At 35.7% G+C, this 25,514-nt stretch overlaps 1 protein-coding gene across 2 annotated transcripts in view; it reads right to left on the bottom strand.

Annotated features, from left to right (window-relative positions):
- Positions 1 to 25,514, bottom strand: part of MAP3K5 (mitogen-activated protein kinase kinase kinase 5) — a 277,002-nt gene that overhangs the window by 113,703 nt on the left and 137,785 nt on the right. For both annotated transcript variants that reach the window (XM_007520044.2, XM_060190392.1), the window contains 2 exons: positions 7,847 to 7,959; positions 2,320 to 2,479 (listed from right to left, as the gene is read on the bottom strand). In XM_007520044.2, the coding sequence (XP_007520106.1) occupies positions 2,320 to 2,479; positions 7,847 to 7,959 (273 nt within the window). The remainder of the gene's footprint in view (positions 1 to 2,319; positions 2,480 to 7,846; positions 7,960 to 25,514) is intronic.

Raw genomic sequence — 25,514 nt, 5'->3', positions numbered from 1 at the left:
AACACTAAGTTTATGGAATTTAGGCATTGTTTTGTTGTTGTCACAGAAGATTGAATAAAAAGGCATCTGATTTCTTCTCAACTGAAACCAGAACAACTTTTTTTTTGCATTGCATTTCAGCATGCTTAATTTCACCACTCTGGTGAAATAAATTCTTTTCTAAACTCTAGATATGGACACAGAGACACTAATAGCATCAGAGCTTCCCCTGGTGACATGTCACCCATATGTGACAATGGGGTTCAAACCCACATGCACCCCATCATGTGAGCTTATCCTATGGCTCCAAACCAGAACACCTAAAATCAAATCTCTGACACATTTTCTTCAGTCTTCTTTATCACCAGGGTGGTCATCATAAAGAAATAACAAGTCTGGCTACATGTAACACCACATTCATTGGTTAACATTTCCATTCATTTATAAAATGTTTTCTATGAACATACTATAACCCTGCTTCTAAGGCAGACACAGTGCCTTAAAACAGAAATGTGAAAATTATTTTAACACTATGGTATAAATGTCAATCAAGTTATAATTAAACAGAGATGACTAACAAAAGTCATCATATGTTGATCAATAGAATGATTATTAGCGCAGTACAGAAATATGAAAGAAGACAATTATATGAGATGGAAAAATCACACATGTATACAACAACAATCAAGCTCATGAGATTTATTTAAGTTCTGATTTATGAGCAGGTGTAAAGCAGCAATGTTCTCCAGAAGGACATGATTGCTGCAAAAAGAAAAAAAAAAGAAGAAAGAAAAAAAAACAAAACAAGGCATTCTTAGCATGTGCTGAGACTCGAATGCATGAAGCTGAATGAAGTAGGGCATGTTTGATATGAACCGAGAACAGTGCAAACCAGAATGTGGCAAGAGCTATGTCTAGAATGATTACGGGTTTGTTTGTGTGCCAAATCAAGGAACAGACTTTATCCCTTAGGCTGTGAGGAGCTATTAAATTATATTGATTTAAGGATGTAAGTCCAGGGAAAAAGGGCCAAACAGGCATTTTAGAAAGATAGTTGGAAATAATACTGGCAAGAATTTTTGAAAGGAGACCTGAATGTGAATAAATTTTCCAGGAAATCAAGAGGGCTTACTACCACCCACCTCAAGTAGTCTACCTGGTTATGTGGAGATAAGTAAGAAATTTTAAAATTAAAATTGGTAAAAGGAGAGCTCAAAATGGAGTAGTGGTGGTAGTGGGGTTGACATTAGAGGATTAGAATTAGGAAAAATTATGATACCCAATCACTTAGTTACCTGGATCTATAACTTCATATTTCATCTTCATTTTACCAAAATCAGTATTTGAATTTAGAGAAAATGTACTACTCACAGGAATCAGCAAATACTATTGGGCCTCAGTTTCAAAGAGAACAATCTAGTATTACTATACTTATATGTATGTACTTCCCATTTCTGCATATTTCTCCCATTTGATTTTTTTTTTAATTATGTAGGAGGTATCTGTGCCTATGTTGTTTCTTTCACACTGGAGCACTTAAAAAGTTTTACTCAGTTGAATCTCCCCTGAGTGGAGTCTTCCAGATTGTAATTCTATAAAGGCCATAAATAAAATTTTTGTTTTCAGTTGCAGATTAAGTTTTCTGGCTCCAGGTTAACAAAAACAAGTCAGTGGTCTGGGCTCTGAGCTGCTCTGAGCCTTTTTCAGTTATCATTGTTAGCTTCTTAATAGCTTTGATCAGTCACTACCTGTGACAAATAATAAAAATCAACACAATTTTCTAAAACAGTCCTAAATACAAGTGGAATTTGCTTTCATTTCTACAATGACTACAAACATAACGATAAAGCTTGGGTGCATTCCAGGAATAATTTAAAATCAGGACAGCACACAAACATAGGAGAGATCTAAATGTGTTGGTGAAAGCCAAAGTAAAAAGAAGTAAATAACGCATGTGAATTCCAAACTGAGTTTATATCATAAAGGCAACAAAGGACATATATCAGGAGTAGAGGTCTGGGGAGCTAAGGTGGAAACATGTGACCTTCCTGATTAATCTGAAGATCAAAAATTTAAAGTCCAGACAAGATTCTTGTAGATAACATGTTAACCTGGGATAGTTGTTGGTCATTGTGATTAAAAAGGTTAAGGCAGTGATTAAGAAATCAGATTATCACCTTTGTCCAAAGTGTTCAGAATTTACATTTAATATATTTTATTAATGAACAGCCCCCCTAGATTCTGCATTCTATTCTATTAGAAAATAAAATATTCTGTCACTTCAACCACTTGAAAACAAGTCATCAGAGTTGTATAAACACAACTGTACAAACATATTACCATGCAGGTGTCTTTAGTTTAAAAAGCTTTTCAGATGCTTGGATGACTCTCATGTGGTCATTGGCCAGGACACTGGCACCCAGAAAAAATCCAACTTCCCAGTAACTCTGGAGTTTTTCCAAGTTTCCCTTTTTCCCAAGAAGGCTACTTAACTTCACCCCTAGAAGATGAACAAGAAATACAATGTTACAAAAATATAGAGCCAAATTTTTATTAAAAAGTAAAATCAATTTTCATTACACCCCTTTTCATATTAAAATGATTTTAAGTATTTGAATATTAAGTTCACTGCAAAAAAACTCAAGTCAGATTAATCAGAAAGGCACACAGAAGAAAATGAAACTCTCCCTTTAATTTGAAAACAAAACTGCCGTTATCATTTTAATGTACAACATTTCAGGGCTTTTATGTACTTAGCTATATATGCCTATGTCTCCAAATACCTTGTGTACCTTTCTTTTCCCCCCTCATTGGATTCTCTAGTTACTTAAAAGGATGCTAATATTCTGTCATTGAAGATAAACATACACAACATATGTATGTGTAAAACACTACAAATTTATTTTACTTATTTATTTATTTTTGCCTCCAGGGTTATCACGGTGGCTCAGTGCTGGCACTAAGAATCCACTGCTCATGACGGATATTTTCCTCATTTTATTGGCTAGGACAGAGATAATCTGAAAGATAGGAAAAGACAGAGAGGGAGAAAGAGAGAGAGAGAGAGAGAGAGAGCTGCAGAACTGCTTGTGAAGTATTCCCCTTGTAGGTGGGGAGCAGGCTCCAACCTGGATCCTTGCATGGGTCCTTGAGCTTAATACTACGTGTATTTAATGGGTGCGCTACCACCAGCACACCAAACGTTAAAGTTTTATATGCAAAAGTTACTAAACACATAAAGTTAAAGAAATAAAAAAACTGAATATAGAACAGTGTCGTGATTACTGTTGCTTTGTAACAAGTCTTGAAATCGTGTCATGTAAATCCTTTAACTTTGTTCTTTTTAACAAAGTTCTGATGCTTCTAGATTCTTTAATTTAAATACCTGCTTCTTCCCGTGTTATTTATGCATTCAATATGTATTTTTGTAAAGAATATATTTCTACAGTTTTGTCTGTTGCTACTAACATCCACAACATTAAAGTATTGGAGACATTAGCTGAGATTTGTGAAGAAGGTAAAAAAAAAAGTGGGATATCATTTGTCATTTCAATATCATAGAAAGAAAGTTCTTTCTAGAAGTTTATCTAGGTCATCTCATGATTTACTATTCTCAAAGTTCTCAAACTAAGAAAGGATCATTGGGTTGAGTCTTTTTACTTTGTTTTGTCATGTTCTGGGATGACCGATTGACTGACTGATGAGGGCAAGAGTTTGGTCTACTAGGTTGGAGGACACATGCCCCAGGCTATGCTACTCCCTCTTCAGGACTTCAGGTCCAGAGAGGAGAAGTACAGGTAGGGTTCTTGGGGAGAACATCTCAAGTACCTGGAAGCTACCCACTTTTGTTCCACAATAATCCACAGTGGCTTCCTGCTATACTAAGAGAGACAAAGGTCTTAGGAAATATTGGTCCTCCTTGTAGGTTTTTATTCAGCAAAGATGCAAATAAGATTCTGTCTAGTGAAACAGACTATTACTTATGTCAAGCCTTTTAAACAAATCCTTAACAGCAAGGTTTTTTTTTTTTTTTTTTCCAGTTTGGCTGAATTTGTAAGCAAGGAACAGAATGTCCTATTTTTTTTTAAAATATCAATGATTTGATTTAATTAGCTAGGCAATTAAAATTTTGACAATGCTCCAATTAAAATTGGCTGAATTCTAAGAATTATTTGTTTATTTATATATTATTTTAAACCACAGCACTGCACAACTCTGGCTTGTGGTGGTATTGAGGACTGAAGCTGAGATATCTGTGCCTCAGACACGGAAGATTTTTTTGCAAAACTATTATAACATCTCTCCAGTTCTAAGTTTTTAAAAACAGTTTAACTGTCACCATAGTTTTACATTTTGTATCAGGTATGAGATTCAAGGCTGTGTTAATGGATAAAGCTAAGAAATGGAACCTTAGCTGAGCACCCATTATATGCCTAACCCTACAAAGCATATTGAAGATATAACTCTATCACTCTATATAATAAAAGTTGGAGATTATCTCGTTTTAGCAATGAGGGAAAAATATACAAAGATATTTACCAACTTTCTATGATTATGAAGTCTATTATTAGTGGTAAAATTATATGTATTTTAATTTTCCACTATGAAAAATTTCAAATATCCATGAAAGTAGACAAATACTACAATTGAATCACTATATTTTCAATTACTGCTATAGCATTTGCTATTATTTCACTGCTTAAATATTTTTGCTGAGTCATCTAATATTTAATCAAACTTCATGACATTTATTGTTAAATATTACTCTACACACAAAAATCCTACATCCTATTAGATTATTGCACCTCGCAAAAATTATTCTCTATTACTCATATCTGACTCTGATTGAAATTCCCTAATTTTTCTCCAGATGCCTACCATAGGTTTTATTTCCTCAATTAAAATTAGAATTCAATGAAGAATCATTGATGTATTTTGTTTCTTGGGTCTGTAAATCTCTTTTAGCCTAGTTAATCTACCCATGCTTTTCCACTCAGTACCATGACTTTTTGAAGAGACCCAGAGGGCTATCTTATAACTGTCCTCATATTTTGGGTCTGTCTGGTGACACTTCACATTCATTTCACTTACTTCTCTAGTTCTTGTGATTCCTACTAGCTAAACACTAGATTTTATTATTTGAGTTAGACATTTCTGGTGACACCATTTCCCAGAAGATGCTGTCTACTCCACGTGCTACTTCATGTGCTACTGGCTCACCTCTGCATTGGAGATGCTAGATACATCACTGAGATTCGATCCTTGGGGCACATTTTTTTCTTTTGTGACTAACAAGAAATTGTAAGTGGGCTTTGGTACTAAGGAAGTATAGTAAAAATAAATCATTCTGAAAATAAACATTTCATCTTATTAAATTTCTAAATGATCATATTTGTTAGGATCATTATGTCCACATCACCGCTGTTACCTATTTTTATAATTTCTTCTACTGTCCTATCTAGAATTCAGTGCAGAATACATTTGCCTGAATAATATATGTTGTCTATAGCATACTCAAGGAGACCTTCACTTCATCAACTAGATGAACTGTAGTACCTTTTAAAAGGGTGAAAGGTACTCAATTTATTTGCCATAAGTTCCAATTTCTGAGAAACTGTTACCTCCAGAGGTGACCAATGAGTTGTTTTGTAGTTGGTGATAGATTTTGGTTTTTGCTTTATTTCTTTTTCTTGAATATTTTCATAGAATCATGGACTGTTATATTCAGTAATAAAATTTTATTTTTACTTCTCCTTGAAAATGAGATTAAATAATATTTTATCTCAATTTCAAACACACTATTATTTCATTAGATCATTATGTCATTATCACTGTTGGAAATTCAAATCTGTCATTCTGACTTTATTTTATAACTTGCCTAATAGCTAAAATACCCCACAGAAGATGGAAGAATATATATATATCTTGGCAAAAATCTGAGTATTAATTTTTAATACTTATGCAACTGACAATAGGAATAAAACATAAGATACAGTTCTGTATTTTTAAATTCTAGTTCTTAATGGTTTAAACATCAATGGTTATTTAGAAAATGGGAAAGTAAAACACATGTAATTATCCATAACCTCAAAAAACAATTAAAATTAAGAGTCTGAGGGCAATAAATTATGACAGTCAAGAACTATTTCTTGCATTGGAGATCTTAAACTTAAAATAATGTTTAGAAGACTTAAAATTTAGTGCTCATCTTATATGATCTTATTACTTGTTTACCATTTACAAATAAATCAAGATGTGGGCTTGGGTGATGGTACACACCCTAGGGTGCACACAGTACCATAAAGGGAGGAAGTTTTATGAGTGGTGGAACAGTGTTACAGGCATCTTTCTTTCTACTTCCTTTTTTATCCATCTCTCTCGCTCTCTATTCCTTTCTACTTCTCTTTCTATGAGAAAATAAAGGAAAGTTCCATGGAGCAGTGAAACTGTTTTTCATGCAGGCCATGAGCCACCTCATTAAAAAAAATCTTAAAGGAGAGGCTGGTTGGTGGAAGAGCACAGAGGTCTGGCCTAGGTTGTGAGGTCCGGCCTAGGTTCAAACCCTGGGCTCATATGATAGCACTATAGATGTTGGAGTGGGCTATGGTGGTCTCTGCCCTCTTTCTCTTTCACAGAGCCAGGTTTTGTACATGCACAACTGCTACTCTTGTGCGAAATTTTGCTTTGAATTGATAGAGGAATATGAGAGAGTTGGAGGGAGAGATAGAGATAACAAATAGATACATAGATAAATAGAGAAGGAGCAGGTGGAGGAGCACGAAAGGGTAAGAGGGAGGGGAAAGTAAAAAAGAGAGGGGTTGGGAAAATGAATAACGTGAAGCCCTGTGTCCATTTCCCAACACCACATAATACATAAATACATAAATAAATAGTTTCTTCAATAATTATTGCTTTTCTAAGGTCAATTTTTCTCTGTATTAAAATAATATGAAATATGTGTGTTTGCAGTAATAATTCCTATAAGACTTGGAAAAGTTCTCTGAAAGAAATTGTTTGACACTAAGAGTAAAATATGATTACCATAGATGATATTTTAGTATTTAGAATAATTGTTTGTGGAATTTCATCACTCCCAGGCTGACTTTTTCATTCAGGTAGAGAGATGGAGGAAGACAAAGAAGGGGGAAGAGGGGAGACATGACAGTAGAGGCTTTTTGTTTTCTTTTGTTTTGTTTTTTAAGAAATGAGACCACAGTAGTCTTTCTAAAAATGATAACAAGAGTAGAATCAAGAAAAGCACACACAATTTCTTAATTATCTTCTTTAAATTCTAAGAGCACTCCGATGAGATAATGTCCAAGATAAAAATGAGACGTTCTCTCAATGGCCATAATTAAGAAATGGTTTCTGAGGAGATTAATCATTGTCAAGGCATCTGCTTGACCTGCTGTTCTGGATGCCTTGGGAGGCTGTATATCTACCACCACTCAACTCCTAGGAACAGATGTGCAGTGAGAAACACAAATAGGATATGCCCTTCATCATTTTTTTTAAACATCAGGAAAAGCAAAATGAAACTAAAATAACAAGTATTCCTGTCGCTTTTCTCTCTTACACACACACACACACACACACACACACACACACACACACACACACACACTCCACATTAACTGGGAGTTGGGATTAAATGTAGAGTCTCATCATCAATATTAGTTTGCACTAACCAGTTACATTCGTTATGTGTTCTGCATAATAGTGTATATTAAATGCTAAACAAGGTGATAGATTTTTTTTTTTTTGCCAGAGGATGAGATAAAATAAAGGGATTATAATGATTCCTTTTTGCTTTGCCAACTTGAATCTTATTTTGTGATTTCCATGTGAATTTTTAAGTTGTAATTACCAACTTTCCGGAGCTCAAAGGAAGATTCAAACTGGTGTCCAGCTGCCAGAAGAAGGACTGCATAATTAATTCCTGACTGTAGTGTTGGCTCAGACTCAAATGCCTTTTTGAACCTACAAAAAATGCATAAGTTTACTTTTCAATCTTGAAACCTTGGGTGTGCAATAACTTGTTTATATAACTTCAATACCTTGAGTAAGAAAAAATACTCCACTGACTTTCACCTTAAAAGTCTAGGTGGCTATTAGGATTTAATGCTTAAGTAACTATGCTCACCCTCAACAATATTGCATCCTGCTACTTAATTTATACTCACAGTATCAGTATAGTCTTAAAAAAAATAACATCTTCAATAGTTCACCAAAAATGAGTGTGAAGAGGATGAGTGTAAAAGTATATGTTGGCAGTAGAAATTTAAAAATGAAAAGTGGGCACATATTTTTTACTTTTTTAGTTAATATTGACTTAATATTGGCTTACTCATTTTGAGATTTCAGGGGTATAGTTGTGTGTGTGTGTGTGTGTGTGTGTGTGTGTGTGCAACTCAATGCATTCACCAAAGTTTCTCCCTAAACTTAATTTTTTTAATTTAGTTATTGGGGAATTAATAGTTTATATTTGACAGTAAAATACAATAGTTTGTACATGCATAACATTTCCCAGTTTTCCATATAACAATTCAACCCTCACTAGGTCCTCCTCTGCCATCATGCTCCAGGACCTGAATCCTCCCCACAACCCCAGAGTCTTTACTTTGGTGCAATACACCAATTCCAGTCCAAGTTCTGCTTAGCCTGTACTTATTTTTTAAACACCTTAAAATTAATCAAAGCAATGAAGATTAGCTATGTAACATAATGAAATAATCAGGTCTAGAAGAGTGATACAGAGATGAAATAAAGAATGTCAACTGCACTAGCAAATAAAAAAAAAAAGATTGTGTCTGTGCATACTAATTTGGGATCAAAGAGAATGAGAACCCTTCTCTAAATATGTATGAAACATTTCAACATCTGCACATTTGCATGCACACTGTATTTCTGATGATCCATTCAAAGGTCATTTCTTTATACATCATTTAACAGGCAACAACTACTCAATAGTATTCATTTGGGAACACAAAAAAGAAAAAAAACTGATAGTAACCAATAGAAACTGTCTGAAACATGTATAAAAATGAAATATTTAAATTTTAAAATCAGATTAAGGAAAATATAAAGAATTATAACTGGTTATTAAATTATGCAGGTATGTTACATAAGAAAAACACTACACTTCTAAGGTAAATATATTTATAATAAAAAAATTAACTGTAGAAAGGAAAAATAGAAATAGCAAAAATAGTGGCATAACAGCATACATTATATTGTTGTCCTTTATATACATTTGAAACCTCCCATTATTTAAGATTCTAAGATAGACTATAGAAGAAAAGAAAAAAAAAAACCCACTTTTTTCAGAATATTGAGAATCACTTTCCTTTTTTAATGACTTTACATTTTAAGTAGAACATGTATATCTATGAATGGAAACAAATAAAAAACTATTATCCTTAACTACTTAGTTTGAAATATTTTATTATGTGAGACAGGAAAAAATATTTCCAACTGTATCGCTGCTGGTAATTATATCTAAAGCAAAAACTTTTTAAAATATCTGCAGAAGGGAGTCGGGCTGTAGCGCAGCGGGTTAAGCGCAGGTGGCGCAAAGCACAAGGACCGGCATAAGGATACCGGTTCGAACCCCGGCTCCCCACCTGCAGGGGAGTCGCTTCACAGGCGGTGAAGCAGGTCTGCAGCTGTCTATCTTTCTCTCCCCCTCTGTCTTCCCCTCCTCTCTCCATTTCTCTCTGTCCTATCCAACAACGACAACAATAATAATAACTACAACAATAAAACAACAAGGGCAACAAAAGGGAATAAATAAATAAAATAAATATTTAAAAAAATATCTGCAGAAGTACAGCTATTTCCCAATTCTACAATGGAAAAAGCATTCAACTCCCCCCTCACTGCTGATAGTCAAAGGTAGTCACAGAATATTATTTGTAAGATATATGCTCATATACTTATGAGTCTTAGATTCATATATTACAGTTTTAAACTGCAAATCTCAAAGGTCTGTATATTTCTTCCTTATAAAGCCTCAATAAAAAGTATATAAGAGAAGATACTGAACATTTTCCTGGTTAGCAATTCATACCAAGTTACACAATATCTTTTTAAACAAGTAAATTCTTTAAATTTCTCTAAAGCCAAAGAACATGAAGTATTTCTTTTTAAAATTAACTATTACTTTATTCTCTAAGACAGAGACAGAGAGAGAAAGAGATAGAATCCAAAGCATTGATCTGTTTTGTCATACAGAACCAGGGTCAAACCCAGCATCCTATGCACATAAATCCTATATTCTACTGCTGAGCCTTACCACAGATTAATTGTCTGAATGATATCAAAAGAAAAATGAAAAGACATGCTCAAATCAATCAATATCTATTGACTATGGGATGGACGATGTTTCCAATGTTTTCACATCAGACTCTATATTTCTGAAGTGCAACGCTCTGTAGTTCAACCACCAGCACCACCCTATGCCACAGCTGAATAGTGCTCAGGTTTCATTCTGTTTTTTTCATTATCATTAAAAATAAAATTCAAAAATCTTAAAAAATAAATGTTGGCAAAACTAATCAAATTGAAAAAGCAAGTTGTACACCTATTTCTTTCTGTTACCATAAACATTATATATGCAGAGGTAGATGTATATAGATAGATATTTTTTATCATTACAATTTACTGGATACAATTAACATGACAAAGCTAGGTATTGAGAAGAATATTTCAATATTTCCTAGAGATTAAAATAATATGTAAATGTATTATGAAAGTAATACAAACTTGTCATGTACTGTGCACATGTAATCCATAGAAATGTAAATTCTCATACACTGTAAAAACTAAATTGTTACAGTATCTCTCGATAGAAACCTGTCAATATCTATCAGAATCATGAATTTTTTCTTTTAAATAGACTTAAATTTTTTATTAATGATTTAATAATGATTAACAAGATTTTAAGGATAATGGGGTACAATTCCAAAATTATGAATTTAAAAATATGTGACCCAGGATGTAGCACAGTGGACAAAGGGTTGGATTCAAGCATATGGTCCTGAGTTCAATCCTGGTATTACATGTGTCAGAGTACTACTCTGATATGCATGCTCTCTCTCTGTCTCTCTTTCTCTACCTTTCACCCTCTCTTTTTTAAATTCATTAGTAAATTAATAAATATTCTAAAAATGTATACTTGTTGGCATACCAATTACAGATATATGAATTTATACTAGAGTATATATATATATATATATATATATATAGAGAGAGAGAGAGAGAGAGAGAGAGAGAGAGACCAAATTTACAGGCATATCTGTTACAACATGTAAAAGAACTCTACATTTCCAACAATATTAGAGAGTGCCATATGGAATAAAATGCATTCCAACTGTTGGAAAGCTATGTAGTCATTTAAACTATAGAAGAATATTTAATACCTGAAAGGAAACTTTTGCTTCCAAGTTAGTTATAGTAGTATATTTGTTTTCTTCCCCCTCCATACTCTCTCTCTCTAGATACAGACAGAGAGGTTGAGAGTGTAAAAAAAAAAAAAACCCACAGTATCAAAGCTTTCTTTGATGTGGTGGGGGCCAGGCTTGAACCTGGGACATGCACATGGCAAAACAACATACTATGTAAATGAACAATTTCACCAGCCCAATAGTAGTATATTTGGAAAACATCACTGCTGCTCCAACAATCAGGAAGAAAAAGGATATAAAGTACATTAAAACTAAACATTGGGTGGTGCACCTGCTTGAGCACACGTTACAATGTGCAAGGACACAGGTTCGCGCCCCCAGTCCCCACCTGCAGGGGGAAAGCTTTGCAAGTAATGAAGGAGGGTTGCGGGTGTCTCTCTGTCTCTCCTTCTTTCCCACCCCCTTCCCTCTTGATTTCTGACTGTCTCTACCCAATAAATAAAGATAATAATAATAATAAAAAACTAAACACTGAAGATCTACAGAAGAAACAATAACAAAAACACCACTGAAATTTAAATCTGGAGTGGGAAGTACTTTTCCAAAAATGAGCTAAATTGCTTTTGTATTGCTACTGAACATTTTCTGATTCTGATCCCAAGATACACTTGGGCTTGGCATACACAGAGAAACTTGATCTATCTCAACCTCTACCAGGAACAGACAAATGATTGGATTTCCTGATAATTGCACAGATTAGCTTGACAGAGTGAAATCTGAAGGAGTCCCAGCATGTAACCTGTTTAGGACATCTGTTGAATGCTGAGTGGTTGTACAGAAGGCTGAAAGACACAGCTCTGTGAACAATGTATTTATGGGTTCTATTTGTGTGACCAGTAAGCAAGATAAAAAAACTATATAGAGCTAAACTACAGATAATATAGATGTAAGAGTTTGTATATAGAACCTTGAAGAAAAATGGTAAAATGAAAACATAAATGATTTCAGTGCAATTGGAATCTGAAATAAGCAAATGATAGATCTCAATTAAAAATCAAGTAATTATACTAAAATATACAATTTCTGAAAATATGAACTTGTGTATAAGCTTAATAATGGAGACAGCAAAATTATCCCATAACTATAAGGACATATAGTGTGATTAATCAAGCTAATTTAATTGACTTATGTTAAACACTAGATTCAATAACTATAAACCATATTCTGTGTCATAAAGGATTTGTCAACAAATTTCAAAGGATTCAAGTAACAGTAGTTTTTTTCACTACAATAGAATTACATAAGAAAAACATAATGAACACACTATCAACAAAGTATATAATAAATGAAATTAGAAATCAACAGAGTAAAAAGTATATGTGCAATAATGAAAATCAGCAGTGCCAAAAGCTGATTTTTTTCAGAGGATTTATAAAAACAGCAAATTCCTAGGCAGCAGATTGCTCATGAGAAAAGGAGAGGACATATAAACTACTATTAAGGTGAAGATCAGGAATAAAAAAGGAGGACATTAGCATAGGTCCTACTAGCAAAGTAAGAGCATATTCACAACTTTACACCAATAAATATGGCAATTTAGTTGCAGTGGGAAAGTTACTTCAAAGTAGCATATTAGCAGAGAAGACTCTCCTTATTCTATAGCTATGAAGAATTTATGACAATTTGTTTTAAGCATCTGCCTCCCAATCTAATATACTTACCTCTGAAGAAGTAGCATGGAATTTCCATGCTACTAGTACAAAGCTTATTGGTTTAGAGCTCACTTATGCCAAGTTATGTCTATGCTTATCATGTCATATTTATATTATCTGGTTCCTTGGTGTTAAATTTTCATGTACAGTATACTATTTTATTACATTTATAGATTTAAACTTGACAAAAGTACACAGAGATGTTAAAATGAAACTATTCACTTTCTTGAAGACACTGTATCAGTCATTTTAAGATAAATGTGCCACAGTATTAAGCCATTGAAAATCCTAGGGGCTGTGATCTGGGGCCCATAATCAGCTTAGGAGCCTATGTGACCTCTGCATCTCTGTAGATCTGAGCTCACATTCTGTGGTCATGAGTAGGAACATTCCAGGCTGCCCCAATATCGACCCATCTTCCTCGGGTGTAGCATAGAGTATGTTGTCCATCCTCCCTTCAGAGGACGGAACATTCTCTACTATTGTTGATCTAAGTTGAGTGCAAGGTTCTATGGGGGCCCACAAAGGAGTCTATTATGTTGTTCCTGATAGAAATGACCAGTAACAATGGAGAGAGGGATTTATTCAAGGTCTAAATCCATCATGTGTGTCTGGGAATCTTAGGGCTCCCCGTTAGGGCCCCAGCTGATGGGGTGGCCTGATAGTGACTAAAGAGTCATCATTAAGGTATGACAGTCTCTTGCCCTTATTCAGCTTTTGCAGTCCTTGCTTTGATAAGGTTAGCTTTGGAGTGAGTGAGAGAACTGTAATAGGAAGTAGGTGAGGAGGGTATCTAAGTCTAAGTAGACAATATTTCATTATGAACTTTATACTGACTATAGACTATTGTGTATTTTTGCTTTCAGGTATATATTTTGCCCTAATTTATGGATACATGTGAACATATGCTCTATCTTATGGGACCTGGTCTTTATCTAGGTTTTGGGACTTTGTTAGGAAGTGAACCTCCTGGAATGCAATTAGAGAATACTATGAAAGGAAAGGTCTCACCCGAGTAATGAGGGTGAAGGGTTGACATTCCAGGTCTGACATAACTAGACATAGTGTGAAGTGAAGCCTGCCGAGGTGGTACTCATTTCGTTAATTAGGTTGGGATCAGCAGATGCAATATCATTTGGTATGAATTAAGTGAAGCTTGCCCCACCCAAAGGTTCCAGGACTGGGGGAAATATAGGCGCTATAGTGGAAATATGAGGTTCCTGCTGTCTTAGGGTTCAAGACGACAATAGATATTGTTATAATCACATTATTTGGTAATTGGGTTTACTTTGAAAAATCCCTTTGTTAGGATTTGCTGTATAATACCCAACATCACCATAATTTATGTCCTTTGACATTATTTGTATATAGCTGTGCCACTGATTGCTTCTGTTCTCCCTGGTCTAGGCTTTTGAGAGAGTCAGCATATCAAAGACTCATCCACCGATCCCAACCTAATCAATGCAACAAGTACCACCTCAGCATGCTTCACTTCAGACTGTGTCCAGAGACTTCAGGTGTGGAATGACAACTCATTACTCGGCCATCAGGTTCCAGATGCCAGTATGATGCTGACCAGACTTCCCTGGACAGACGACCTCACCAATGTGTCCTGGAGCTCCGTGACCCCAAAGCCCCACCCTACTAGGGAAAGAGAGGCAGACTGGGAGTATGGATTGACCAGTCAACACCGATGTTCAGTGGGGAAGCAATTAAAAAAGCCAAACCTTCAACCTTCTGCATCCCACAATGACCTTGGGTCCCTCTCCCAGAGGGATAAAGAATAGGAAAGCTATCAGGGGAGAGGATGGGATACGGAGATCTGGTGGTGGGAATTGTGTGGAGTTGTACCCCTCTTATCCAATGGTTTTGTTAATGTCTCCTTAAAAAAAAAAGAATAGGAAAGCTATCAGGGGAGGGGATGGGATACAGACTTCTGGTGGTGGGAATTGTGTGGAGTTGTATCTCTCTTATCCTATGATTTAGTCAAAATTTCCTTTTTTTTTTTTTTTAATTTTTTTTTAAATTTTTTTATTTTTTAACCAGAGCACTGTTCAGCTCTGGCTTATGGTGGTGTGGGGGATTGAACCTGGGACTTTGGAGCCTCAGGCTTGAGAGTCTGTTTAAAATTTCCTTTTTATAAATAAAAAATTAAAAAAAAAAGAAAAGAAAATCCTCGGGGCTTGCAATGCTTGTCCACAACAGATTTATTTGTTAATTGGCTTGGCTTTATTCCACATTTTCTTTGCTCTGGCACTCAATCTGAAGGAACAATTTTCCCCATGGTCAAGGAAAAAGTACACATATTATACCATGACTCATCTCTTATGCTCTGCTGATAATGAGCATCAACCAGGACACATGTCCAAACTTGATCTCACTGGGGTGGGAGTATATCATCTTCCTATTACTAGGACCAATACATTTCTAACAATCATATAATATAAAACTGATGACAATCTCTACCAAAGTAAGAGCTATTTCTGTTTACTCAGGCCTTCCCAGGTATAGTACACATAGGATATTGCAGCTGACACATCCATCAAGCATAGTATTTCTGATTTTGACAATCTTTCAAATAAGGAGGACACTTTCAAATTTACTTGACTGGTAGGGAAGAATTAACTCATGCATTTTAAAAGTGGTTGAGTAGAAACATTGCCCAGTTCTGCTGGATTCCAAAGCCCTCTTTTCTGGAATTCTGATGATCCACTGGTATATATTAAAACATTCTGGTGCTGATTCATTACTTTTATCTTAGCTGTTTATGAGTTTGGGTTTTTTTTTTCTGTTAGAAGAAAGATAGGTAAAACTGGAAATTTAATTTGAAGTAAAAGTTGAGAGAACAGTTTTTACACTGAGAGTAAAGTTTGCATTGTACCTGTAACTGAAACAATTATTAATACAGTCTTGGGGGAAAATAATGACATTAAAATATACTTAAGTGACCTTATTAAACTGAAGACAAATATAAAAGGTTGGTATAACAGCATTGTTATATGAGCTCATAACCATACACCAAATAAATTACATGATGTTGGAAATGTCAAGGTTTAACTAGGTTAAATGAAAATAAGCTGTCCTTACATAGTGAAATATATACATATATATGTATATATATGTAGAAATTTTGTCAATCAATATTAAAGCACTAATAAAATAAATAAAATAGGAAGACACAGGTTTTCAGTCCCCTGCTCCACCCTCTTCCCCATATATAAGTACAACACATGGGGTTACCACAATATCACTGGAAGAAACTTTGATGCTGTGTTGTCCTTTTCTCAATCTTTCTCTCTTGATTTGTTGCTATCTTTTTCTGTCTGAAAAAGTTGTTCTAGTAGGTGTGGGGAGGTGTAAACCCAGGTGACAACACATACAAACACACACACAAAGATGTAAATGTTTTGTTCAAGCTTTCAAAACAATGCATTTTCTCCCAAAGGCTGCCTTACTTACAGTACTTACTTACTTACAATAGCACTGACTTTGTCACCTCACTACAAGCTAGCTCTAAGAGAGGTAAATTCTTGACTGTGAAATAAATTATGAAGTCTTTAATAGCAACTTATCTATACTGATATGTTGAATAAGTCAAGAATAAAAGAAGTACTTTAGGATTGATATTTTGAACCAAAGAGCATTCAATTTCCATCAAAGCAGGAACCTGAGTATAAGTCAAGCTCTATTAAGCTGTCACTTTTCCTTCCTTGTGATAAAATAGGTATGATTCTGTGAGACACACAAGTAATTAAATTAGAACTTTATGGTTCTTTACATCTCTGGAGATATTTCTGAAATTATCAATCATAAAAATAACTCAGAGGCAAAGTAAGACAGCATGAAAAGAAAACAAGAATCTAATCACTCTGTTGATTTGATCTGCAGAAGAGGGAAACCTTGTTTGTACATGATACTCATTATAATATTAAATTTATGAATAATAGAAATCTATTTACTATTCATACACTTTTTCTAAGAATTTAAATTCTGATGGTTTATAATCTAATTTTATATGATAGCATAAAGCATACATAAAGTTATTAAACATTTTTTAAACAACAATTTTCTTCAAAGTATATACCCAAAAAGAATCAAAAGCAGGGAACTCAAACAGGTATTTGTATACCAATGTTCACAGTAGTGACAGCTTGAAACAACTTAAATGACTCAATAAAAAATGTAGTGTGTACATGAAAAATATGTTATTTATCCTTAAAAGAAGTTCTAGACCAGGGAAATATCCCAGTCTGAAACCCCATAGGTCCTAGGTTCAATCCTTGGTACCAGATTATGCCAGAATTGAGTTGCACTCTGGTCTCTCCCCTTTATTTATGTATTTATTTTCTTCTCTTTCTCCCTCCTCTATAACTTTCTCCCCTCTCATAGTAAATAAATTAATATTAAAAAAGAAGAAATTCTGACACATGCTACAACATGGATGATCTTTAAGAGCCTCATGCTAAGCCTCCTATGAAAAAAAAAGCTGGTCACAGTAAAAGACAAACCACCATATAAGTTCTCTTATATGAAAAAACTATAGTGGTCAAATCCATAGAAGCAGAAAGAAGAAAAGCTGTTTTCAGGGGTTAAGAGAATGGGACAAGCAGAAATAGTTAAATGGGTATAGAAGTGAATTTTGAAGGTGAGAAGAGTTGTGAATGGATAGTGCTGATGGTAGCAAACCAAATGTGAATGTACTTAATGTCACTTAATAATACACTTAAAAATAGTTTAAAAAATAGCAAGGTTTGTGATATGCACAATTTCAAATGAATGATATATCATCACATGGGACTTTTATTATTTAACATTTTTCATACTATGGACATTTAGATTTTGTTACCATATGTTCATAGTTTAGTCAACACTATTGTAAACATACTTTGTTTCTATATCTGCTATTATTAATGATAGTTTTCAAAGAACATATCTAGGACTAGAGAACATGAATTCTTTGAAGGCTATAGGTAGATATTGCCAATCTGCTTTCCAGAAACAGTTGCCTTCCATTTTATATTCCTAAGACAAAAGTAGGAAATAATTTTTTTTTTTTTTTAACCAGAGCACTGCTCAGCTCTGGTTTATGGTGGTGCAGGGGATTGAACCTGGGACTTTGGAGCCTTAGGCATGGGAATCTGTTTGCATAACCATTATGCTATTTACCCCTGCCCTTGAGTTTTATTTATTTTAAATATTTATTTATTCCCTTTTGTTGCCCTTGTTTTATTGTTGTAGTTATTATTGTTGTTGTTGGATAGGACAGAGAGAAATGGAGAGAGGAAGGGAAGACAGACACCTACAGACCTGCTTCACCGCTTGTGTAGTGACTCTCCTGCAGGTGGGGAGCCGGGGGCTCCAACCGGGATCCTTATGCGGGTCCTTGGGCTTCACGCCATGTGCGCTTAATCCGCTGTGCTACCTACCGCCCAACTCCCAGAAACAAACTTTTACATAGCACCAGTGCCAAAGTGTTAACTAATCTCTTCATCATTGCCAACTGATAACAGGAAAGCATTGTTCAGGATTTCATGTGTATGTATCTCCTTGTTTCTGAGAGTGAATCGTTTTTCTATGTCTATGACTGATTTACACTTAATTTTCAATAGCTGCCAATTTTCTCAAAGTCAAAGACAAAGGTTAAGAAGAACAGAAAAGACAGAATTGGGAAAGTTATGAAGGGGGGGTAGAGGTGAAGCCTAATCTTTAAGGATATGAAGAACAGGAAAGATTTAATAGGAAGAGAATGAAAAGTAAAATATAGGGGAAATAAATAACATTAACAAAATAGAAATCTCTCATGGCAAAATAACCATTTTGTTGAAAAACTCCCCCAAGTGATTCTGATAGGTTTGAAAATGATTGCTTTAGTTCACTGAAATGACACCCTTATTCTGCATTATTCACATTTTTAAGCATCATATCTGGCAAATATCTACTTTTCTCAGTCATCTTTCCAATAAATGCATTATATAAAGCAAGTCTTGACTGGCCTCTTTGGCTCTTTTTTAAAGATCTTTTAAAGTTTTTAAAATTATCTTTACTTATTTATTTATTGGATAGAATCAGTCAGAAATCAATAGGGAAGGGGAAGATAGAGAGTAAGAGAGACCAAGACAGCTGCAGCACTGTTTCACCACTTGCAAAGCTTTCTCCCTGCAGGTGTGGGCTGGGCGTTCGAACCCAAGTCCTTGTACATATAACATGTGCACTCAACCAGGTGTGCCACCACCTGACCCCCTTTACCTCTTTAATATTTGCTACCAACAATTAGGAAACCTCCACAAGGGTATATCAAATATTAACATTCTTGGATTTCTGCTTGATCGTGCCATGAAAGTCTTGCCTATCATCTGCTGATTGTAACATTAAAGGAATTAGCAAGAGACCAAAGTCCTTGTTTAGAAAGCCATTCTGGAACTTGACTCTTAGGAGTCATCAGCATCTAGACATCGATGTCACTGCATTAGTAAAAATTCTTCAGGCTTTATGCAAAGCCTGAAAATTGAAAAATCATTCAAAATTGTAAACTCAACCAATAGCACATAAAGAAAAGGATGCCAATGAAAAATGGTGAGAATGAGGGAAAAGGTTGTTGAAAATAGTGATAGCAGGGGGTTGGGCAGTAGCGCAGTGGGTTAAGCATACATGGCACAAAGCACAAGGACCAGTGTAAGGATCCCGGTTCCAGTCCCTGGCTCCTCATCTGCAGGGGGGTCACTTCACAGGTGGTGAAGCAGGTCTGCAGGTATCTATCTTTCTCTCTCCTCTCTGTCTTTCCCTCCTCTCTTGATTTCTCTATGTCCTATCTGACAACAGTAACAACAATAAAAATGACAACAACAAGGGCGACAACAAGAGCAACAAAATGGGGAAAAAAATACCCTCCAGGATCAGTGGATTAGTGGTGCAGGCACTGAGCCCCAGCGATAACCCTGGAGGCAAAAAAAAAAATGATGATAGCAGAGAACAAGATATCCTACAGTCAAGTAAAGGGGGAAAAAAAAGCTAATCTAACAAATGGAAAGTAGACATCACTCTTTATTTGTATATCAAATGGTTTGTTATGTAACTCTTCCAAAGTAAAGCCAAACCCATTAATAATATAAAAACTAAATCATAACTAGGCACACATTACCGTTTGAATAGGACTGTCACTGACGTAAAGTTGATAAGGCAAGGCTGTTCTTTCCCAAGTAACTATGGAAAAATGAGCATGTTAATGCTAAAAACAGATTTAGTGCTTTTAATTTACTGGCTATGGATCTTTTTGGCATTTCAGCAGGAGAGCTGTGATTATGCTAATATAGTACAAGCACCTAATTTCCTTTCAAAGTTTTGAAAAAAGACTTCATATCACACCTAAAGAATATCTTCTTCTAAATACCTACCTTTCTTACCCTCTATTTCATGTCACTCAACCACCTTAACTCTAACTTCGTTAGATAAAATAAGGACTATAAAAGCTGCATAAGTACAAGAGAACAGCACACTTTAATGATGGTCCTTTAGGTCACTACCAAGCCACCCCATCATCTGGGGCTCTAGTCAGAGAATACTTGGATTCCCATATAGATATTATGAACTTTGACCTCTAATGGATCCATCTCTCCAACATCACTGGTCACTTGCATCAGGGACATCATCATAAGCCCTCTTGTGGGCCTCTACAGAACTTTGCCCTCCATGCAGAACAGCTGTGTCATCCTACGCTGACACTCAAGGAAGACAGGTCCTGAAATGAGTGCAGCCCAAAATGTTCCTCGTTGTGACAATGGACTGTGAGCTCAGACTGACAGGGATGCAGAGGTTATACTGGCTCCTGTGCTAAATATGAATAGATATGGGCTCTAGGTCAGGTCAATGGGGTTTACAGTCAACTGTATTTATATACTTTCCTCCTATTTGGGAGCTACTCTTGCCTAAATTCAGCTTTCTAGTCCTATTCTCAACTCTGACACCATCTTCCCAGACAATATTTTTAGCCCACCTGCATGTTGGTTTTCGGGTTCAGGCAAATAAAGTCATGGGCCTCTTGGAATATACTTAAAATGGACTTCCTAGCTTCTTCCCACACCAAGACCCTTAGTTCCATCTGCCCTATTCTTACCTTTAGGTTCCTGTTTATTAAACAATTTGTCCTGTTTTATATCTTAATGCAATTCAGCAACCATGACACCGTCTTGACTTCCCTGGGCAGATGACCTCACTGATGTGTCCAGGAATCTCACCTCCCCACACTCCTGCCCCACCAAGGAAAGAGAGAGACAGGCTAGGGGTATGGATTGACCTGCCAATGTCCATGTTCAGCAGAGAAACCATTACAGAAGCCAGACTTTCCACTTTCTGCACCCCATAAAGAATTTTGGTCCATACCCCCAGAAGGACAAAAATTAAGGAAGCTTTTAATGGAGGGGATGGAATATGGAACTCTGGTCATGGGAATTGTGTGGAATTGTACCCCTCTTATCCACAATATTGTTAATCATATTAAATCAGTAATAAAAATAAATACACAGACATTCTCTAAAACAAAATATGAAATATAAAAAATCAAAAGCACAACTAGAAACAGCTTTTTTCCTTAAATAAACTTTAAGTGACCTTTGAAAACTCTCAGTAGCCTAAATTGTCTTCTCTTGTTTTCAAGTGGGGAAACACTTCTACTTTATTCCTGTGCACAATACACACTTACTTCATAGATGTTTTCTACTTGAATTTCACAGACCATGAAAATGAGGCTTAAGGATTTCCTGAATGTTTATCTATTAACAATTACATCAAAGCATTAATACTACTACTACAGTGCTTCTCAAATATAAGATTTGAAATTTACCATGGTTAAGAATTTTTTGAAATATGAATATGGCAATTAAAAGGTATCATAGTTACATTCCTCTTTTGTAGTAGCATGAAAAAATGGTTAAGAAAAATCATCAAACTCTTTTGAGATACTGCAAAAATGTGTAGTACATATTTAAAAGTTCATTCCTTAGAGTAGGGAACCAAAGTAAAAATCTCTGTGTTGAGGCTTACTTTCCTGCATGCTTCTCTCAATTCATACCAAATGATAATGCATCTGCCGATCCCAGCCTAATCATTGCAACGAATACCACCTCAGCATGCTTCACTTCAGACTGTGTCCAGAGATGTCAGGCATGGAATGTCAACCCTTCATCCTCATTACTCAGGTGAGACCTTTCCTTTCATAGGATTCTCTAATTCCATTCCAGGTGGTTCACTTCCTAACAAAGTCCCACAACCTAGATATAGACTAGGTCCCGTAATCTAGGGCATATGTTCACATGTATCCATAAATTAGGGCAAAATATATACTTGAAAGCAAAAGTACATAATAGTCTGCAGTGAGTCAGTATATGCAGCAAGCAAGTAGAAAGACCTAAAAAGACACCATAAAGTTCCTAATGAAATAGTGTCTACTTAGACTTAGATACCCTCCTCACCTACTTCCTATTATACTTCCCTCACTCACTCCAAAGCTAACCTTATCAAAGTAAGGACTGAAAAAGCTGAATAAGGATAAGAGACTGGCATACTTTAACAATGACTCTTTAGTCACTATCAGGCCACCCCATCAGCTGGGGCCCTAGTTGGGGAGTCCTGAGATTCCCAAACAGACATGATGGACCTAGACCTCAAATAAATCCCTCTCTATATTGTTACTGGTTATCTCTATCAGGAACAACACAATAGACCCTTCTATGGGGCTCCATAGGACCTTGCCCTCAATGTGGATCAACAATGGTGGAGAATGGTCTGTCTTCTGAAGGGAGGCTAGACAACATACTCTTATCTACCACCTGAGGAAGATGGGTCCTGAAATTGGACAGGTTGGAACGTTCCTACTCAAGACCACAGAATACGAGCTCAGATGCAGAGGTCACATAGGTTCCTAAGATGAATATGGGCCCCAGATCAGATCAAATTGATGGGGGTTACAGTCAACAATACTTATACACCTTTCCTGCTGGGCTAGCCTGAGGGTTTCTTCCTGGGCACGCGCTCTCCGGGTTGGAGAGAATTCCACTGGAGTCAACCTAGGCTGCTGCTTACTCAGCGACGTGGGAGAGTAACCAGGAACTCCTGTGGCTGAGCGGGAATGCAATGCCATGCTGGGTTTATTCATCTGCATTTATATCTTTCCCATATATGGGAGCTACTCTCTTCCCTGATCCAGCTTTCTGGTCCTTTTTCCAACCATGACATCATTTTTCCCAGACAATCACTTGGGTCCACCTGCATATCAGATGCCAGGCTCAGAGAAAAAAAAAAACTAGTATAGCCACAGGCCCTTTGGAATATAACTAAAATATGTCTACTAGCTATCTACAAAATGGAGGGCCCCCCAACTCTTCATCTGCACTATTCCAGCCTTTAGGTCCATGAATTGGTCAACAATTTGTTTGGCTTTGTATGTTAACTCTCTCTTCAACCACCAGGTTCCATGATGCCGACCAGACTTCCCTGGACAGACAACCCCACCAATGCATCCTGGAGCTCTCCTTCCCCAGAGCCCTTCCCCACTAGGGAAAGAAAAAGAAAGGCTGGGAGTATGGATGGACCTGTAAACACCCATGTTCAGCAGGGAAGCAATTACAAAAACCAGACCTTCCACCTTCTGCATCTCTCAATGACCTTGGATCCATACTCCCAGAAGATTAAAGAATAGGAAAGCTATCAAGGGAGGGGGTGGGATACAGAATTCTGGCAGTGGGAATTGTGTGGAGTTGTACCCCTCTTATCCTATGGTTTTTGTCAGTGTTTCCTTTTTATAAATATAAATAAATAAATAAATAATAAAAGTACATTCCAAAACTTTCCATGAAGAAGCTAGGAAATCAGTGAACCCAAAATTTCCTCCCTGGATACAACTCATTATCCCAATCAGTCTACTTTTAAAGACGTAAAATTTAGAAAGTTAGAAGATTTTGAAAAGTTAAATTTCATTTCACAACTAAAAATAATTGTTATGGCTATCAATAAGAAATTCTTGAACTAACTTATCTACATACATTTTTTTAATCTGAAGTTATTTTAGGAATGCTGTAGAAATACTAAGAAGTACAAGAGAACAATATAAGCAACACCCCCACACACCCACCACTCAGCTTAAGAAATAAGATGTTTTAAATATTCGTGCAGCTTCATGGGAATAACTCCACAATCCATTTCTATTCTTTTCTTCATACTTAAGTTCATTATACTGAGCTGGGAATTTATGACACATATTCATATGCTCTACTTTTACCAGATGTGGATGAAAGTCCTTTTTGTTTCTGAAGATTCTAGAAACAATACTATCTGTTCATGTCTGCTACTTGTTTATTTTGTTCAACTTTTTGAAAATTATTTTTTAATGTTGACACGTACATGTACGGAGCTGGGCAAGGGTGCACTTGATGGTACCCTGTACAAAAACCCAGTTTCAAGCCTCCAGTCCTTACCTGTAGGGAGGAACTTCACAAATAATGAAACATAGATAAGATGTCTCTTTTCTCCCTCTCTATCTCCATCACTTTCTCTCTTCCCTATCAAGTAAAAAGAATAAAAGAAAGGAAAAAAAAAACTGGATGCAGGAAGTAGTGGATTCATACTGCAGGTACACAGCTCCAGTAATAACACTGGTGGCAATGACAAAAACAAACAAAAAAACAAAAAAAAAAACAAGACACCTAGATGCAGAAAAACTTCAAGAGCTTCTCTGGAGTATATAAATAAGATCTGTTGGATCTACAATAGGCTAGTTGCCAACTTGTCGTAATATTTATTTCTTTGTTTATTTATTTTTGCCACCCAGATTACTGCTGGGGCTCTCAATGAATCCACCACTCTTGGCAGCCATTTTTTTCTCCTTTTTATTTTCTTTTTAATTGATAGGAAAGAGAGAAGTTGAGAGGGAAGAAGAGAGACAGGGAAACAGAAACCTCCAGACCTGCTTCACCTCTCATGAAACTTACTCTTCTACTGTGAGCTCAACCAAGTGAGCCACCACTTGGTCCCTCCCCAACTTGCCATAATCTCCAAGTGGTCATGAAAAGAAGGGCTAGAACTTAAATTTTCTAATATTCCTGTCAAATATAAACATTCTTTATATCAGTTCATATATTTACCATTTCTACTGCTCTGTATCCCTCCCTTTACATCCAAGCTTCCACCAGCTATCATTTCCCGTCAACCTAAAATTTTTCCTTCAACATTTTTTTATAATACGGTCTGCTGGCAACAAATTATCTAGATTGTTGTCCTGTTTTAGTAGCATTTTTTCAAATATTTATTTTTGTTTATTTCATATAAGATAAAGAGGCAAATTGGTGGTACCAATTTTTTCTTTTATCTAGTAATGGCTAATTTATTTATCTTTTAATTATCTTTATTTATTGGATAGAGACAGCCAGAA

Source organism: Erinaceus europaeus, chromosome 4 (genome assembly GCF_950295315.1).
Source record: "Erinaceus europaeus chromosome 4, mEriEur2.1, whole genome shotgun sequence".
Classification (NCBI taxonomy): Eukaryota; Metazoa; Chordata; class Mammalia; order Eulipotyphla; family Erinaceidae; genus Erinaceus; species Erinaceus europaeus.
The sequence above is the reverse complement of the archived record's forward strand: the minus strand, read 5'-3'. Positions and strand labels throughout refer to the sequence as shown.